The sequence below is a fragment of the Anolis carolinensis genome, chromosome 5 (genome assembly GCF_035594765.1).
Source record: "Anolis carolinensis isolate JA03-04 chromosome 5, rAnoCar3.1.pri, whole genome shotgun sequence".
NCBI classification, from domain to species: Eukaryota; Metazoa; Chordata; class Lepidosauria; order Squamata; family Dactyloidae; genus Anolis; species Anolis carolinensis.
The window spans coordinates 188209052-188229289 of NC_085845.1; the positions used below are offsets into that span (position 1 = coordinate 188209052).

The 20238-nt window shown below is 39.5% G+C and overlaps 1 protein-coding gene across 2 annotated transcripts in view; it reads right to left on the reverse strand.

Moving 5' to 3' along the window:
* Nucleotides 1-73: 73 nt before the first annotated feature.
* ada2 (adenosine deaminase 2) overlaps nucleotides 74-20238 on the reverse strand; it is a 32307-nt gene continuing 12142 nt past the window's right edge. Inside the window, exons 1-10 of one of the 2 annotated variants that reach the window (XM_003220839.4) lie at nucleotides 18930-19146; nucleotides 17381-17706; nucleotides 15466-15691; nucleotides 11475-11685; nucleotides 9535-9662; nucleotides 7723-7813; nucleotides 6273-6381; nucleotides 4937-5094; nucleotides 3890-4092; nucleotides 74-2283 (exon numbers count right to left, since the gene is read on the reverse strand). In XM_003220839.4, coding sequence (XP_003220887.2) covers nucleotides 2139-2283; nucleotides 3890-4092; nucleotides 4937-5094; nucleotides 6273-6381; nucleotides 7723-7813; nucleotides 9535-9662; nucleotides 11475-11685; nucleotides 15466-15691; nucleotides 17381-17690 — 1581 coding nt within the window. In that variant the 5' untranslated portion in view covers nucleotides 17691-17706; nucleotides 18930-19146 and the 3' untranslated portion in view covers nucleotides 74-2138. Of the gene's footprint in view, nucleotides 2284-3889; nucleotides 4093-4936; nucleotides 5095-6272; nucleotides 6382-7722; nucleotides 7814-9534; nucleotides 9663-11474; nucleotides 11686-15465; nucleotides 15692-17380; nucleotides 17707-18929; nucleotides 19147-20238 lie in introns of those variants that run through there. The other variant, XM_008110473.3, reaches the window with a different exon arrangement.

A 20238-nucleotide genomic window follows, 5' to 3' on the forward strand; every position in this document is an offset into this window, starting at 1 on the left:
TGGCATGGTTAATATTTCAATTAAAATATCTTTTTTGAAGTATTTTAAAAAACGAATGAATGACAATAAAACAGAAATTTAAGAAAATTTATTTGGAGTAAGCATTTAATTTCTAGACTCAAACATGGTTTACATTTCAGCCAATCAGGATATTCTCTGAAACTATATTAGAGCTAGCATGCTAATAATGCTTGTAATTGTTATTTATTTATTTTTGTCATGATGTTCTAGTGATATCTCAAAAACAAATACCAAAAGCAAGTAACAATCTTTATTAGATTACAAACAATATTTTAAAAAAACAGAAAAAATACAAGCCAACAAAACTGCCTTTTGCATTTCTGTTCCTAATGTTGCTGTTGGACCTCTGATTTTTTTTATTGTGTCAGAGGCAAATTGAGAACATATGCCGCAATGTGTTACCATCCTATGGGAGGCTTCTCTCATGTCCCCACATGGGAAGCTGGGGCTGACAGACGGGAGCTCATCCCTTCTTGGGGATTTGAACCGCTGACCTTCAGGTCAGCAGTTCAGCTGATACAAGGGTTTACCCCATTGTGCCACTGCAATGGTTTGGACCTCTGATGGCACAGAGAAGAAGCTGCCCTAAAGATTTTCATATCCAAACAGGGTGTACGACACAACACTGTCCTCCAAGTGGCTGTATTTATTGATTTAGTATATATCTCTCTGCTGGTATGGTTTTAAGTTTGAAACAGTTGAAAACCAATTTGTGTAACTTTTTGTTGTTGGAAGTTTAAAGTCAATTCTAAATGAAGCTAATTTCAAGCTTCAAATATTGCTAATTTATTGATTTTTCTGATAATTGCAATATTCTTGATTTTTTAAAGAAATAATAATTTTAAAATTCACATGGCAAAGGATTACAGACTACATACATGATGTCTCTTAAAACATTGATAACTAGTAATCAGCACTACAAACCTGAGTACGTAATACCATTCCAACCTGAGAGAGGGATTTCTGGCTTTTCCCCCAACTGCTATGGCACATAAAGTACAATCACATGCCATTAGTAATTGAGGCCAATGTCTAGTTTGCACTATGATCCATAGGTGACAAGAAGTGTTTAGGGACCCTTTCTACACTGCCATATAAAATCTAGATTACCTGCTTTGAACTGGATTCAAATTCGCGAGACAGGGTGAGCTCCTGTCTGTCAGCCCTATCTTACGACATGAGAGAAGCCTCCTAGGCATCCCCTGGACAGCAGCCAATTCTCGCACACCAGAAGCGACTTGAAGTATGTTCGCTTTTGTCATGATAAACTGGATTATATGGCAATGTAGACTCAGATAATCCAGTTCAAAGCAGATAATGTGGAGTTCTGCTTTGATAACCAGGGTTATGCAGCAGTGTAGAAGGGGCCTAGGAAGACTCCAACAATTGATGGAGTTCAAGCATGCCTAATTCCACCTTTAAGGAGTGTATTTTGACCTCAATCATTCTGAGAATTTGCAGCATAATTAAGAGTTCTTCGTTGAGGAACCAAAATGGACAAGGGACAGTAAAATAACAACAATAATAAATGTTATTTGTTATCCGCCTCTCTTCATGGCTCGAGGTGGGGTGTAACATTGTTAAAATACATGGATAAAACAAAGGATCATAAAAAAACATATCTTAAAAAACAAAGAATAAAGATAAAAACGCTCCAATGACAGCATCTAAGTTTGCTGTTTTGCTGAGATTTTAACTACAAAATGGTTATGAAAAGGCATCACAGTGAGCAACTGAAGGCTGTAGAGGCAAGTTTAGAGCGGAAGGCTCCTAACTTAAATCTCTCAACACACTGAACATCTTAGTCGGATGTGAATCCGTAGACGCTATATGTGCAGAGAAGAAAACTTTCTTCTTGCAAATATTGCCACCTTATAGGAACAAAGATGTCCTCTATATCATGTCTTGTCACATAGAAATCGGGGGGTTTTGCCACCTGTGCTCTAGTTGTCATCCTTCCCATTTCAGTTTCCCAAGGGTCTCTGTATACCAAGGAGCCTGGTTAGGAATGGGTTGGAGAAGATGTCTAGGAGTCTCTTGCTTTTAGCAATCTTATGATCAAGGTATCAGGTTGAAAGATTGCTGTTGTACCTTAGCTTGTTGTAGTCTCTTGCTTCTTAATAACAAGAGTTATCAACTGGTTCCACAATGTCTTGCGCTACTTTTGGAATAACACCAGAGACCTCAGCTACAAACCGGTCCCACTTTTTTTGCCAGATCTTCAGAGCTTCATCTCTCTCCTTAGGTAGCAAAGTGCTGTAACTATGAAAAAAAAGTGTGTGGATCAGATCTAAAAGGTTAGCAAAAGGCACTTCAGGATCAGAACAGTAACATTAAAAATTTGTAAAAAGCAGAGCATTAAAATTCAGTAAACTAACTCGATATTGCACTGGGTGCAATGTTGACCCTCAAAAGACAGCGAATTCATGTCTGGTGCTCTGTAGCCAATTAACACACTGGGTTGGAGGATAAAAAACAAAGCCTTTATTCATAGTCTGTGCAGACAGGGGTGCTTAACAATCATCCGCAAAGCAAGCACACCATCTACCGGTTTACAAGTGTCTTTAAAGCTTTCTAACTAATAGCATGTCACTATCTGATGGGTTCTTTGCCATTTGCCTTGGCATTAGTTGATTGGTTGCAGTTTGCTCATGACATCTAAGAAAAGATAACACAGCAGCAACCAACATTAAATGTTCTTGGCTTAGTCTCTAAGCTTTCACAGCATAGCATTAATCAACAGGAACAGCTGGAGAACTGGACCAAGTTTCTAATACCTGACCAAGCATGCAACCTTTCAGGTAGGGACCCAGCAGACACCTTCCCAGAGCCTAATTAATTTTAATAAATTTTACAATGAATGGGGAGAGCATGTCATGCAGAAGGTTAAAAAAAAAAAGCTTGTTGGAAAAGTATAAATTCTAAAAGGGTCAGTTCCCTGACCTGAAAGTAAAACTACTGTAGTTGGTCCTGTAAGGATTCACACTTTTCACACAGATACGTGGAACTCAGGTGATGTAGATTAGATATAAGTATCCCAGTAAGCATGGCCAGTGGTTGGGAATTATGGCTTTTGGAGTACAAATAGAGAAGGAGGAGGAGGATATATTTAATGACTTTCTCCCAGTTCAAGACTCAAAATGGCTTGCAGTGGTTAAAACTAATATGGTTAAAATTCACAACATACTTCTTTTTTTAAAAAAAAATGATTACATTAATTTTAAAAATTAAAATGGAAACTATTAAAAATAATAATAAAAAACCCAGCCACATTATATGAGGCTCTTTTTGTCTAAAATCATCAGGTGGTCTGCAGTACTAGCCGCAGCACTATCCTTTATAGCAGTAGAGGATAGGTATTGTAGATATGTTTGCTTACACATCAAATCTTAAACTCACAACCAGCCTGATACTATGGAGGTATATTCAGAAGTGAATCTCTATAGGTTCAGTTGGACTTATTTCGGAAATATGTTCATATACAGTAGAGTCTCACTTATCCAACATTCGCTTATCCAACGTTCTGGATTATCCAATGCAATCGGCCTTTAGGTAGTAGTTGTTTTTGTAGTCAATCTTTTCAATACATTGGTGCTAAATTCGTAAATACAGTAATTACTACATAACATTGCTGTGTATTGAACTTTTTCTGTCAAATTTGTTGTAAAACATGATGTTTTGGTGCTTAATCTGTAAAATCATAATGTAATTTGATGTCCAATAGGCTTTTCCTTAATCCCTCCTTATTATCCAACATATTTGCTTATCCAACGTTCAGCCGGCCCGTTTATGTTGGATAAGTGAGACTACTCATATATATATGTATGTATGTATGTATGTATGTATGAATGCACAAGATAATACTTACTTTAGAGAGTTTAGTGCCAATTGTTTCAAAGTCCTCAGATCCGCATCCATCCCTCCAACCCCCATAAACATCTCATAGAAGTCATATGACACCCCCTTTACACCAAAGATTGACGGATCATCAGAAGCAACCACAATACGTTGACCCTCTGACATTAGGATTGCAGCAGGATGATTCCTCAGATCGGATACTAGCATCAATACCTTGAACATAACAGAGAGAATGATTAATGCTCATTATGTCAAAAATCCGTATTGTGTACTCAAGCATTTAATATTTTGAACTGTAGAGCTAGCCAGCCAGGAATTCTTCTGAGTGCAGTAGTGTTAAGCACAGAACAATCCAAGGTAAGTACTTTTATCTTTTCTTGAAATCACCGGGAGATCTATGTAGGCAGCTCTTAGGCACGTTTGCTGCTACTCTGTGTATAGTCGAGATTTTTCTCAAGTAAATGGGCAGAGGGCAATCGTATGTGTGCAGCTCTGCAGCACTTCTGGAGTTAAGAAAGCTAGCCTGGAAATTATGTAGCATTGCTAGTGTTATTGTCATGCATGAAATGGAAGAATTTAAAGACACTCCCAGGAGGACAGAGGAACAATCTGGACATAAGAAAAAACAGTGGGGGGAAACAGGCAGGCAGCAGGTCCCAGCTGCCGCCACTGCCATCACAACCTTCTCAGAAGCTGCACAAAAGAGCCAGCGCTTTAGCCTGCACCTCGGCCACAACAATGGCACCTACTGGAGCAGAAAATGCAAGATCTGGAGAGCATCCAATAAAATTAGTTTATCAAAGACACATGTGTCATAGCATCCTGAAATATTTTACAGCAGGCATTGGAGCTAGAGAATTCTCTCTCTGATAGTACTCGTACAGATTCCATACTTATCCTATACATGTAAATCCTAAAGGACAGTTTTGTTCATCTGCAGTAAAAAAAAAAATCATTCAGTTTTATGTCTTCTGCTTCCTCATGTCCCTCTCCTTGTTTGAGATGGTAAAAATAGATTTCAGAGCTACCTGTAGTTTTCCTTCTACTTGAACATTACCTGGTTAGAAATAGGGCATACTTCTATAGGCGTATCCATCTTCAAAGCCAAATTCCTAGCTGCCAGATGTTTCGCAAGGGCAAAACCATGGCCAATCCGGCTGGTGTTCAGAAGCAGAGCATCCAATACATTTTTATCCACAGAGGTGCCCGCCCAGTCTGAGTGATACAGAGAATGCTGACATGAATATATAATCACCAATAGTCATTATAATACAACCAAATATATATAGAATCATAGAGTTGGAAGAGACCTCATGGGCCATCCAGTCCAACCCCCTGCCAAGAAGCAGGAAAATTGCATTGAAAGCACCCCTGACAGATGGCCATCCAGCCTCTGCTTAAAAGCCTCCAAAGAAGGAGCCTCCACCACACTCTGGGGCAGAGAGTTCCACTACTGAACAGCTCTCACAGTGAGGAAGTTCTTCCTTATGTCCAGGTGTAATCTCCTATATGAATAAACCTTGAAGTACTGTAAGTTATTTCATGCAGAAGAAGTACAGCCTAAAAGAGAATCACCTAAGCCAGGGATCCCCAAACTAAGGTCTGGATGCAGCCTCCCAAGGTTATTTACCTGGCCCCTGCCCTAAACATCAGACTTAAGAGTTGCCTTAAAATGATTTGAAGGCACACAACAACAACAACAACAACAACAGCCCTAATTAACTTGACTATCTCATCAGCCAAAAGCAGGCCCTCACTTCCCATTGAACTACTAGTAAGTTTATGTTGGTGAAAATTGTTCTATATTTTAAATGCTACATTGTTCTTTCATGTTTTTTGCACGACAAATAAGATATGTCCAGTGTGCATAATAATTCATGTTTTCTTCAAACTGTTAGTCTGGCCCCCAAACAATCTGAGGGACTGTGAACCAGCCCTTGCCTTAAAAAGTTTGAGGACCCCTGACCTAAGCCTTTCTTTATCCTAGACAAAAGATAATGAAGAATGCACTTACTTATTATTTAAAGGTACTTTTAAAAAGCCATAACTACACCACAATCTGATTTATCAGCAACATAAGACTCATGCCCGATTACATGACATGAATTCCACAATCATGTAAGGATATGATGGTGACTTTCTAGCAATCTTCATGTTTAATCACATTGGCTCTTGTGAGAAAGAAGAACTCCATGTATACATCAGAACAGTGTTCAAAATGTTGCCCTACACCATGATTCATCAAATAGTGATGAAGCCTTATACTTTGCCAGGTAGCATTGTATGTCATATCATATCATAATGTGTCAAAATAATTATACATAGGATTGCAGTCCTTATCTCCTAGGTTCCTCACTTCCATCAGATCAGCATAGTGAAGCTTTTATGTTTACCTGTCTCACCAGCATGAAAAAAGTATGGCAATTTTTCTTTTAAAACCTGTGGAAAAGTCAAGGCATCCTTCAACTCCAAGAGAGAGTGTCCTCCATCTTCCCAGCCAACCTGAGAAGGAAATTGAAGAAGACAATGACAAACAACTTCTGATTATTCGTTGCCTAAGAAACCATATTAAATTCTTTTACATTTTTTTATTTAAAAACTTTGAAATGTATGGGTCAGTATAAGTTAACAGGTAATCACATGCATATTCAGTGTGCACTCCCATTCATAGGTTTTAATCTTAATTGCTCTTAGCAGAATAAAAAACAATGTATACTATGTTACTGCCATGATTTTCAATGCTGTTTAATTAACTGTATATTTTATTATTTTATACCTTTATTCTGTGAACTGCCTCAAGAGGAATGGCATAAAAAGTGACATACACTTTTTAGTGATGTACAATAGCTTAATCCAAACTAGCCAGATGAATCTGATAGAGTTGCACAACACAATAATATCTAAAACTGGCTTCCAGAAGGGCTTTTGTGTTATTGTGTTGTACTAACACCCCTGCAGCAACCTAACAATTATCGTGTCCTGCACATTAAACATGGATAAGATTGGGCTATGAGATCTAGACATATGCTGTGGCATTACATTCCTTTTAGCCTAGCACAATGCTTCTTCAAGCTGTTTGATGTGAATGACCAGCAGTGCTCTTTCCTCAATATGTCAAGCTACTGGTAACCATGTTTTTCCCCATTGACAACAACTATGTCTTTCTTTTCCCTGAAGACTGCCACAGGAAGAGCACTTATCCACAGATTACCACTTTAAATAGCACTGGCTTAGACTCTGCTTCAAGAAAAACAACCTGAACCATTTTAGTCAAACTTCAATAGAATAATCCCACCTTCACATGGATTAGATTTTAATTATGAGGCCTAAACCTAACTATGTTTAGGATGGAAGTAAAGTCTATCTATGCCAAGGATTTTATTTCTGCCTTTTATATTTTAAAACATGCCTTATTGTCAATTTAAAAAATCAAGATGGGTTGCAAGAGTATTTAGAGTTGTAGCTTTCTTTAAAATAGCATGTATGGCATAAAGGTACTTTAGATAATCTAGATTAATTCTGATGGGACCAATTTATAGAGAATCTTGAATTTGGTCATGGCTCTGGACAACTTATGTATTCCTAACAGCTCTTGCAGTCTGTGATATCATTTCTCACTTTATAATGGTTTAAGGAGTTCCACACATCCATTGTATTCCATCCTATATGCACTGTATCAAAGGCCCGGCTGTTACCATTAAAAGTTATGTCCCATATAAGACATTCCTATGATAGTGCTGCAGGGCAAGAAAACCTCTATTTCATTAGAAAATACAATTTCCTTGCTCTCTGCAATCCTTGGAACATAAAATACAAGAACAACCAAGAAATAAAGGAGCTCACCAAATCAAATCCTGCCACAGTTTTTGGGAACTTAGTTCTCAGTGCAATGGCTGTAGAGACAGCTTTTTTAATCTGATGGACGTTCTGTTTTCTGAAAATTAATTTTAAAAAGTAAAAACACAAGGTGCAGGGGGGGGGGGGGGGAGACCTAAACAGGCATTGTCTCTTCTGTGCCCTGAATCGGTCTCTGTAGGTGTTAGGTGTAAATGCAGAAATAGAAATCATTATAGCACCATATAAGGCACTCATTGACTTATATGCACATTTCCAAATTTTCCCCTGGATTCAGATTCAACGAAAATCACGACAGTACAATCGAGAAAATGGGCACATAAGGGGACTACAAGAAACTAGAAACATACCTGGGAGATTTGAGGAGGTTGGGCACACCCATATCTAATTCACAACCATCAGTACATCCACAGAAACACTCAAATGAGGAGCCTTTCTTAGGGAGACTTAAAGAGATAAAGGTGGTGCCTATAATTGTTTGTTTTTTCAAGCAAGATCAACCCACACAATAATGAAGAACAGTGCTTCTCAGACTACCTTATATGTGTCTGTTTGGCAATTATTCTTTTCCCCAGTGTACCAGGGCCCAGCACTACATTCATGTCCTTCAAGTATAATTGTTTCTTTCTTGCCAAGAAAGTTTCCAGAAATTGTCAGCCAACATCTCAGAGACCAGCATCAGTTCAGGGACCACCAAACTGAGTAGCTTTTTTGTAGAGGTTTACCTCCAACCTTTGTTCAGCTATTCTGTCTTTTGAAACTACAGTAGAGTCTTGCTTACCCAACATAAGTGGGCCAGAAGAATGTTGGATAAGCTAAAATCTTGGATAATAAGGAGGGATTAAGGAAAAGCCTATTAGAAATCAAATTACATTCTGATTTTACCAATTAAGTACCAAAAGATCATGTTTTACAACAAATCGACAGAAAAAGCAGTTCAATACATGGTAGCGTTATGTAGTAATTACTGTATTTACAAATTTAGCACCAAAACATTATAATGTATTGAAAACATTGACTACAAAAACACTGACTACTAAAAGGCAAACTGTGTTGGATAATACAGAACGCTGGATAAGGAAAGGTTGGATAAGCAAGACTCTACTGTATTACAAGGTACTTAAGTCAGAGGCTGTCTACACTGTCAGTTGCTATCCTCTGCAGGATTAAAATGCAAGTTCTACTTACTAGTGTTCACAGGGATCCAGTGCTCATATTGTTCCTGATGCTGCTCATACGTTGCTACAAAAATGCTTTTATGTCAGGAAAGATGGGTAGGTGTTTCCAGACTCAAAATGGTAAATCAAATAATTCCCACATAAAACTAAGAAATATCCTGGTTTAATATCAAAACCAAACCAAGCTCAGCATTTTGTAGAAATTCAGAAAAGCTTCCCAACCCTTTCTCCCTTCTTTCCAAAACTCCTTGCACCTATTTACCTTGCTGCTCTACAAAAAACAATGCTAAGCAGGATGAAGGAAAGCAAAGACAGAATCTCTCTCCTCTGCCTCCATCAGGTTGATGGTGTGTAATTATGGGGCCACAGTGCTCATCTTGCATTTGAGGCAACCATTATGAGTCTTATTATGAGCCAAGAAATATGATCATCACTAAATTCACTAGACGTTAATATGGCTGATTAGTATGGCAAACAGGCATCAGATCGCTTTAGAAATATAATTCTCTTATGATGTTGTTCATTTAAATGTTTTTTATATTTTTTCTCCTTAAGTGTCACATGATTTCAACAATAAAATTTAATTTAAGTCAGTACAAATATAGGCAAAGATGTATCTTACCTGTGCGTTGAGTATATAATCTTTGCACCCACAAAATCAGGATGGTCCTTTACAAACTGCTTGGTCACTTCTTCATAAGCTGCCACAGACCAAAATTTGTCATGTGTGCTTCCATCCAATTCATATACCTGTGGACAAAACAAGCATGCACAAAGATAAATTAAAGTAAAAGATTGCTGTGCCCTAAGACAAAAAAGGACAAGCATGAGTCACAAGGAACTCTTTCTTTACAGATTCCATTGAAATAATCTCAGTAATTTATATTGCATAAACACTGCTGTGGAAGAATAAAAGGAGTGGCATAAGGAAGTTGACTTTCATTTTTAAATACTGCATGCACTGTGAACAATGGCCTGTTAATATTAAAAGTTAGTAGAACTCAATGTAACTTATTTCCAGATCATGCTACACATGCAGTTGATATTTTGTGTAAGAAAGAGCTTTATCTACAATTGATCTACAGCTCTGTAGGAGGGCTGCAAAAAGACCAGCATGGACCTTGAATTCAAAACAACTGTTTTGCGACAACAGAAAATAACCAGAGCAATACCAAGCTGTAAAAATATTGTAGTTTAAACAATATTAATCAGTTGTATTTTTTTTTAAATGAAGTCATGACCAAATGAAAGGAATGAATATCTGTAGGACAACAGGATAAAATTGTATTACTTTAGTGCAGAAATGTCTCCTGTTACTTTCTGGAGTTGAGGGACACTTTGCCCCCTATTGATTACATGCATAGGCAATGTTGGTGGTATGAGGAATGATTATGGGTGCATCCATACAATAGAATTAATGCAGTTTCACACCATTTTAGCTGCCATGGCTCAATGAGATCAAATCATAGGAACTGTTGTTTTACAAGGCCTTCTCTGCCAAGGAGTGCTGGGGCCTCACCAAATACAAATACCCAAAATTCATAGCATTGAGCAATCTCTACAAAAGTGCATCTTGTTGGGGCAGACCAGAAGGATTCTCCCCCAATATACACTACAGATAGACACTAGACCTGTACCCCTTCGTGAATATTATTTATTTTCTGGGCACTTTATGAGAAAAATGTTGATGACACAGCTATTAGCCCCTGAAAAATAGACAGTCAAACCGTCTCCGAGTATTCCTTGCTTAAGAAAGCCCTACGAAATTCATGGGATCACCTTAAATCAATAGGTGACCTGAACACAAACACACATACACAATGTTTATTTTCCTTAAAACATTGGCCTTCACAGATGTTGTTCCAAATGGGTTGCTGTGAGTTTTCCAGGCTGTATGGCCATGTTCCAGAAGCATTCTCTCCTGAGGTTTCACCCACATCTATGGCAGGCATCCTCTGATGTTGTGAGGTCTGTTTTTTGTGTGTGTGTCAGGAGTGACTTGAAAAACTGCAAGTCACTTCTGATGTGAGAGAACTGACCGTCTGTAAGGATGTTGCTCAGGGGATGCCTGGATGTTTTGATGTTTTACCATCCTTGTGGGAGCCTTCTTTCATGTCCCTGCACGGGGAGCTGGAGCTGACAGAGGGAGCTCATCTGTGGTCTCCCCGGTTTCGAACTGGCAACCTTCAGGTCAGCAACCCAACCTTCAGGTCAGCAGTCCTGTCGGTATAAGGGTTTAACCCATTGCGCCACAGGGGGCTCCTATAAGGTCTGTTGGAAACTAGGCAAGTGGGGTTTATATATTTGTGGAATGTCACCCTGAGGATGCCTGTCATAGATGTAGGTGAAATGTCAGGAGATAATGTTTCTGGAACATGGCCATACAGCCCGGAAAACTCACAGCAACCTGGTGATTCCGGCCATGAAAGCCTTTGACAACACATTGTTCCAAATGTAAAGGTAAAAACAAACGTAAAGGTATTGTTCAAAATGTAAGTGTAAAGACAGAAATTACTTAAAATAATAACAGAAAAGCCATGAAACAAGCAAAAAATTCATTACCGGTAGCAATAAAGCTCTTATTTCAATATACTGTACATTGTCTTCATAGAACTCCAGGAGTGCTTGATAAAAATAGGCCTTGAATACAGGTGCATAGCTGATAAGACCACCAGCAGCAATGAAGATGCTTTCAAATTTTTCCCAAATGGAAGCCTGAGAAGGATACATCACCTCTGGGGAGTCTGTTACTAGTGTTAGGTTTCTCAACAAGCTGGATAAAGAAAAAGGCAATTGCAAAGTTACACAAGCATAAATTGTGCAGAAATGTCTTACATATTCCTAATAACTCAAGTGCCAGTGTGGTACAGTGGTTTCAGTGTTAGACAACAACTCAGGAGACAGGTTCAAATCCCTGCTTGGCCACAGAATCGCACTGGATAACCTTGAGCAAATCACATTCGCTCAGCCTCAAAGGAAGGCAATAGCAAATGCCCTCAGAATAAATCTTGCCAAGAAAATCCCTTGTAAGTTCATCTTAGGTCAAATGACTTGAATGAATGCGGCCACCAACACCTTGACCAACTCACTAATATAATATTGTAAACTGTAGCTTACTGAACTTCTGTATAAATTTAGAATGCTTAAGTCAGAATTGGGGAATTCCTAGACCAAGAACTAGTTGAGTATCTAAACAATACAGTCCTTCACCACTCCTGAATCCTCCAAGCTTCGTCACAATTAAGAGCATGTTGTCACACACACAGTGCCATTAACTTTATAATTTCTGTCTTCCTGCTGTTTTCTGTTAATGACTATAAAAATTAGCTTAAATACTAAGCAGTTTATATCACACACTCAGGCATATTTTAAAGGCTCAAAATAATTATTGTTCTGTGATTAATGATTTCAACATTATTGTAGTTGCTTGACAAGTACTATAACACCAACTTTTCCTCATTTGGGGTTCATAATTTCGGAATCAACATGCCCATCGACCGCGGCTTGGCATATATCGCACACCCATGTGAATAATATGCAAATATGTTCACTACATGTCACAAAATATGCAAATTCTGTCAGTGAGACTTTGGCTCATGCTGTTTCCCCATCAGGACCTGTAATAATGAACAAGTTGTTTGCTTTTGGCCTGGGCCTCATTCCTTCATTATGACAACAGTGACCATTTCCAAGGAGTCGTTGATATTTGGTGTCTTGCCCAATCACAGCCTCAACAATTAAAAGTACACATCATTACACAGATGAGATCTGGGTTGAATTCATTCTTATTTGTATGAAAAATCTTCATTGTTGTTCATCAGGAAAATTGTGCTCCTACAGCTTGCAGGAGACGGCACTGCCAATTCTCATAAAACGAAGTAGCATTGGGCATGGTCAACAGATGGGATGGGAGAGCACAAAACGGACTCTGTTTGCCACACGTTTAATACGCCAGCTGCTGTTATCCTACCTAAGGAGTCCCTTCCTGTGCTTTGGACGGCAGTTATTTTTCACTCCATTTGGTTGTTTATTACTTTTATTAGACGGAATGAAGGGGGCTGATTGGGGGAATGAATGAAACCAAAAACAGTAGCCTTGCCTCATCTGGGAAGAAGGCTTTTTTTAAAGTGCCCACCCGTCAAGGAATTTGGAGTTAAGGTTTCCACAGCAACGTTAACTCTACTCTCTTGTGCATGACAATGGGGGTCTTTCGTTACATTACCGGACAAAAGGCCAGACAATGCAAGAAACTACTCCATAAACAATGCAACATAATGGAAAGGAAATGAACCATAGCTAGAGGAGGACACACACAGCAGCGTTTTCTACTGGTTTATGTGTGGTAGGAACTGGCATCTTAGCCCTAATCTGGGAAAAACTGCTTACATAGCAAGCATCACCCTAGAAACCAGAAACGAATGAAGTGCCAAAGGCATCTTTTGCTAACTTATCTAAAGTATAAAGGCTAGCCAAAGAATGAGAATTTTAAATGATAGCATCTCCTGCAGCTCAGCAGGGGGACTTTAGGAGATCTTGTGAGAAGGGGGAGGGAAGGGAAGGGCTGGCCTCCGACTCTTTTCACAAAAGCCCTGGGCAGCTCAATCTTATCCGTGTGTTTACTCCAAGTTAGTTGCATTGTCATTAACTGGACCAAATCTCTGTCTGCGGCCTCAGGGCTGAAGCATACAAATATATTCTAAGCACTGCTTTTGGTGGCAACCTCTTAGGGCCTGCAGTGTTCACAGACTAACATTCCTGCAAAGGGAAACAGCCCTGGTTCTCTCCTCTTCCAGCTCACATACTGATCGTTAGGAATACACAAAAGGAAAGACAAAAATAGCATTTGCCCTGCTTTGTCAAATTAAAATTGGGCATTACTGCTAAATACCTGAAATGCACTAGATCCTGTCTGATCTTGACAGTTAAGCAGGGTCATCTTTGGTTCCAATTTGACTGGGAGACCAACAATGAATGCTAGGTGTCACGGGCTGTACTTTAGAAGAATGAACTGGCAAATCTTCAAGTATTCCTTGCCTAAGAAAGCCTTTTGGAATTTATGGATTGCCATAAATTGGCAACTTGATCACATATGCATGTAGAGTTTGATTGTGGGATCTCTGTTGCCACATCATGCATTTTGAAGACACCTCAGGTTAAGATTCCTAGTTGTTGGGGTTTACTGAAGGCACACACACACTCCTTAATAAACAGGCATGAATATAAAACAAATGACATAGGCAACAGATTCCAGAGGGGGGCGCCATATTCCTGCCTCCAACCTTCACCTCCTGTAAACCCCAAATATTGTGCACCTACCAGACAGATCTATTTTTACGCTACAGTACTGAATATGCTTAACAGAACTCAATTATCTTGGATTTTGACAGGCTAAGGTATCACATGTATGGACCCTGAACACACTGTCTCCTCTGTCCATGTCTGACCAATCTACTGCACAGGACTGGCAAAAGACATTATCAAGACAGCACCCTCTTTCTATTCCATGCAGAGTTGAACAGATTGGCAACTGCATCTTATATTTGATAAGAGGCAATTGTTCCTGAGGACCTCGAACTAGGTAGACTACAGGTCACATATAATTTGAATGACACCAACTCATCATTACTTCCTGTCCCAGATCTACCACCTGAGACAGCTATCTTGGTCTCCATGATGGAAGAGATAGTCAGTCTTGCTCTTGTGCTGTAATGGTTCTTTTCTCCTTCACAGATTCTTCTGAAGTTGAACTACCTTACAACTGCATAGAACTAAAAGGCTAGTAGAGTGATTAATAGTTTGTATGATAAGAGTTTAAAACTAATTGTTCAAAGCTCTCTCTTCAGGTATTGATTCACCTTGTTCTGTGCCTTCAAGATGTTGCTTGGCTCTAATTGGAGGTCAGCTGTGACCAGCAGTGCTGTGGAGTTCAAAGAGGCACAAATGGAGGGCTTAAGGGAGAAACGTGCCAAGAGGAAGGCCCGTCAAGCCAACCTTGACCAGGACCGCCTTCCACCTGGAAACCGATGTCCTCACTGTGGTAGAACATGCAGATCAAGAATAGGTCTCTTCAGCCACCTAAGAACCCACCCCCAAGACACCAGAGATGGAAGACAATCGTCCTCGAACTACGAGGGATCGCCTAAGTAAGTAAGTTGCTTGGAGGGAGTTTTCCTTCCTCTGAGCTGACAGAGAGATTTGCCCAAAGTCAGTCAGTAGGAAGGCATGGCGGAGTGAGAATTTGAACCTGGTTTCCAGAGTCATAATCCAGCACTTAAACCACTACACCAGGCTGGCTCTCAATTGGTATTGACCGACATTAATGGATTGCTGTAAGAATAATGAGAGCAGCTAGGAAAAACATTATAGTAACATTAAAATAATTAATATGATATTTCAACATGGCATTCCATCCATTGTGAGCATGTTATGACTTCCTGATGAACGAATTGTGCTTATAGTATATGTATGATACACATATCCTGTCTTTAACATCTACTGTTTCCAAGAGGGCATGTAGCAGCACAATTTCTGCATGAGGTAGACTTTCACCTACCTATTATCAAACTGAGTCACATTATTCAGATTCTTGCGATAGGTCTTTAGTAGCACCCACTCTGTGCAACCTGGTGGCGCCTCCATGGGAGGAAGAGGACTGGAGAACTTGAACTGGACAGTCCACAAAGAGCAGAAAGAAATGTAACAATCAGGCAGATAGCTGGCATTGTACACTAGCCAGGTGACACTCAGGATAGCATAGTCATGCAGATGTAAAGCACCACCTGCGGAGGTAGAATAAACAAGAAGAAACAGGGTTTGAATTGTTTGAACAGTATATTGAGAAAGAGAACAGAGGATAGAAATCCAAAGCTGTATCAATGATTAAATCAATATCTGTGATTAGCTGAGCCAGACAAAATTGAGATAATGATTCACATGCCATGGATTAAGTGTGGAAATACAGTTCCATCTGACTCCCCTTGTTCTCCTAACTACTAACTGTTGCACATGACTATATATAGAGATTACCCAGAGAACCAATTCCCTCTAGCATACATTCAAAACATTGCAAAACCTGGAATAACCTCGGCAGCACAAGTTCAGAGCCTAGAAAACAAGTACTAATCGAGACACCTAATTTATGCAACTCCAATACACATTCTGCAAACAAGTTGGATTGTAGTAATCCTGTAACAAATATTAACCTGATCTGATCCTTGGGTGAGAATCCACTGGGCAGGCCAGGTAAACAGCATGATTCTGTATCTATTTAAATTATCTATATAGAAGTATAAAGGTATGACATTCACACTATCACTGTTAACACATGAGTCTTTCATTTTCTCAAGTGGTCTTCAGAATAATAATACAAAGAAAAAAAACAGAATCCATTCAGCTTCAATTACCAAAACCAAGAGCTCTGCACATACCGATTCTGAAATGGAAATTTGCCAGTAGACATTGAGAATTTTTTCTTGCATAAACTGCTCCAAATGGCCTAGCAGCCCACCATCCTGCTAAATCTGCTTTCCTTAACAAAGTGTCCTACAGATTTTTTCAACTACAGTTCCTATCACTCCAGGTAAACAAACAACTTTGACAACATTTTTGTATGACCATGATAGGTAACTTATACACATTTATTTACATTAGATGATGATGATAATGATGATGATGATGATGATGATGATGATAACGTTATTTGTATTCCGCCCTATCTCTCCAAGGGGACTCAGGGCTGATTCCAGCATACAACGGCAAACATGCAATGCCTCCATAAAACAAACACTGACATAAAATCCCAGGAAAACCCCACATATGAAAACAGCAATTAAAACCTAACATCAAATTAAATCTAAGATCAATTATTAAACCTAACATCAATAAACTAAACCAACATAGTCAGACAAAATTATATAATGACATAAAATCTGAACAAACATCCATATTCATTTACAGAAGCCAACTGGAGTTCACAAAGTTGTGTGGGTTAGTTGTGTGGCCTATGGCGGTAAATTGGGCTGACAAAAATGATCCACCACCAACTTTACTATATATTTTTATTTAAATTAAGTTGCTTATGTTAAATTGAAAAAACTTGGTAGGAGTTCATTTTTGTCTAACTGAATGGAAATTGTGCTCTTTCAACTTTACTAAAAAAAAAAACACCCCTCAGAATGACAATACTATGTTTGTTCTTTTCTCTTGTGTTTCATTTTGACCTTGATAAGAATCTTTTGCCAGTCTTTGATGTTTTATAACACAACCTTGTAAAATCTCATCATAAATGAAGCAAAGCAAGGGGGGCATTGTATGACTCTATTGCACTGTGTTTATGTGCGACCGAGGGCTATATGGCTGAAATGAAACAACATCCATAATAGGTTTCTAGAGTTCACTTAACAGGCTGAACAATTCTCTCTCTTTTCCATGTACAGACACGACAGAGCAGGCCCAGTTGGAATCCTTACCTTTTGGCATCTTTTTTAAGATGCTGAACACAGTACTTTGATCAATGAGGGGCTTAGCTTTGAAGAAATGAATGCTGGGTGGAAACAGCCCTGTCTGCATAGCTTTAGCCACTTCCATTTTCTTGAGTTGCATCAGCTTTTTGTTGGCCTCCACTTCTGTTTTTCCCAGCACAAGGTTGCCACCCATACGGCGGGCATTTTCCTCTTCTATTAGGGAGTTTCTGTCATTTTGAAATGGAAGGGGGAAGCAAAGAGAAACCCAGCTGAAAATGAGGATCACTTGCCAGCCCATTTGAGTGACCTGGGTCATTGTTTGAGAGGTATATCTAGAAGACAGGAAAAAATGAAAATATTTGTTAAAATAAAACTAACAATTCTCTTCAAGGTCTAATAAAGCTCTTTTCAAAAATATATCCTCTACAAGAAACTTAAACATTTAAGATGGGTGAGATTTGTGTGGGCCTTATGTGGGCCTCAATGGCTCACTGTGGTCCTTGGGATGCTACAGAGTCTCAAATAAATCTCAAATTAAAAAAATAGCTACAAAAATAGTATGACTTTAGGACAGTGATTCCAAAACTCCAATCCTCCAGTTGTTTTGGATGTCAGCTTCCAGAATCTCTGACCACTGGCCAAAGTGGCTTGGACTGCTTGGAGTTGAAGTCCAAAACACCTGGCGTGGGAATCACTGATCTGGTGTGTTTAAATGCTATTTTACCTGTCCCTCCCCCTCCCCCCCGACCCTAAAGGAAAAAACTATTTTAAAGTGACCAGATATGATGAAACATTATTTCCAATTTCAGGAAATGACATGCATAAAAACTTTGTGGGATTGCAACATTCAGTATATACACACAAAATAAAGTCCTTGGGATTTATTACAAAAGTATAACATTATTACGAAATCGGAAAATTACTTCTTTGGATTACAATTCACAGAATCTCCTATCTATCGAGGCCCCATCTACACTGCCATATAATCGAGTTTCAGAATGCAGATTAACTACTTTGAACTTAATTATATAAGTCTACACTGCCATATAATCCAGTCCAATGCTGTTAATCTGCATCCAGATCGGGCCTGAGAGATTCTGGAAGTTTAAAATGCCATTTCCCCAAAGTTTAATGTATGAGTTAACACAATACAAAACACATATGCTAAAGCAGTGGTTCTCAACCTGTGCGTCCCCAGGTGTTTTGGCTTTCAGCTTCCAGAAATCCTAACAGCTGGTAAATGGTCTGGGATTTCTGGGAGTTATAGGCCAAAACACCTGGAGACCCACAGGTTGAGAGAACCACTGTGCTAAAGGATGAGGACAGTCAACCACTTCACTGAACCTTTCCCCCACAATCCTATGGTTTTTACTGTTACTTCTCCCTCACGTTTGCTCCATATTCTTGCAGGTGGGAATCTGATCCAGTGGCAACATTCCTTTGGGGGGAAAGTGGCTCAGATTGAAGCATGATGCATTTATAGAAACAACATTCTGGTGGCATTCAAATATCAAAAGAAAACCTGACAGGAAAATAGCCAAATGACTTAACTTACTGCAGGCTTCTCCTTTCTTAAATCCAGAGCTCAGCACATCATCAGGGCTTTTTCACACACAAAAAGCTGGAACCCAGTTACAAACATACAGGCAGGTTTGGCTGGTGTTAAGAAAGCATTGTAAAGAACAAGCTTTACCCAACCAGTTTCCGTTCCTGCATCAGAAATGTGCCTAGTCTAAACCAATGATCTTTGTGATTAAGATGCTGATTCATTGGTCATGCATGCAACAACATCCTGCGGAAACTGACTGGCAGTGCATGGGGTGTAGACCCACAAGTAATAAGAACATCAGCCCTGGCCTTGTCCTACTCAACCCCTGAGTACGCCTGTCCTGTCTGGCAAACGTCTGCCCATGCGAAGCAGGTGGACATAGCACTAAACGAAACATGCAGAATAATCACAGGATGCCTTAAACCTACACCTGTTGATAAACTCTACAAGTTAGCTGGCATTGCCCCTCCTGACGTGCGACGGGAAGTTGCTGCTAATGGTGAGAGAAATAAGGTCGAACATTGTGAAAGCCATCCACTGCATGACTATCAGCCTCCTCCCACCAGACTCAAATCAAGGAAAAGCTTCATGAGAACCATCACTCCTCTTGATGTTCCCCCAGCAACAGCAAGAGTGTCCCTCTGGGCAGCTAAACCAGGCAATTCCAACTGGATGGCCCCCCCATGAGGGTCTTCCTCCAGGGGCAAACAAGAACGGGCAACTTGGAAGTCCCTGAACAGACTCAGAAGCGGAGTGGGCAGATCTAAAGACAACTTGGCAAGGTGGCACTACCTGGAGGAATCCTCCACCTTGTGTGACTGTGGAGCAGAACAAACAACTCCGCATATGTATGCTTGCCCAGTGCCCACAATGTCCTGCCTCATGTACGGAGGAGGAGTTGTTTAAAGCTACGGACAATGCGGTTGCTGTTGCCCGCTTTTGGTCTAAAACTATTTAGTTGCTTGTGATTTCCTTTTTTCCCATCATTTTAAAATATATTTGTTATGCAATGCTTTTGACACGAAATAAATAAATTGGTCATGCAGAAGAAAAAGGAAAAATGAGGGTTGTTTAAACAATGAGGAACAAGAACAGAGGTAGGGCAATATTTGTTTAAAAGCACCTGAGACATATACTTAGAGTGGAAAGAGCTCAAATGAGTGGTAGCAGAATGGTCTGAACTCACCCCTTTTCTTTCTCTTCCTAGGAAACTGCTGGAAAGGGACAGGTGATGACCAGAGCTAAGTGCTTGCAATGAGCTTTTAGAAATAGTTCCTCATCATGCTACACTATGTACATCCCTCTTTAAATCCTG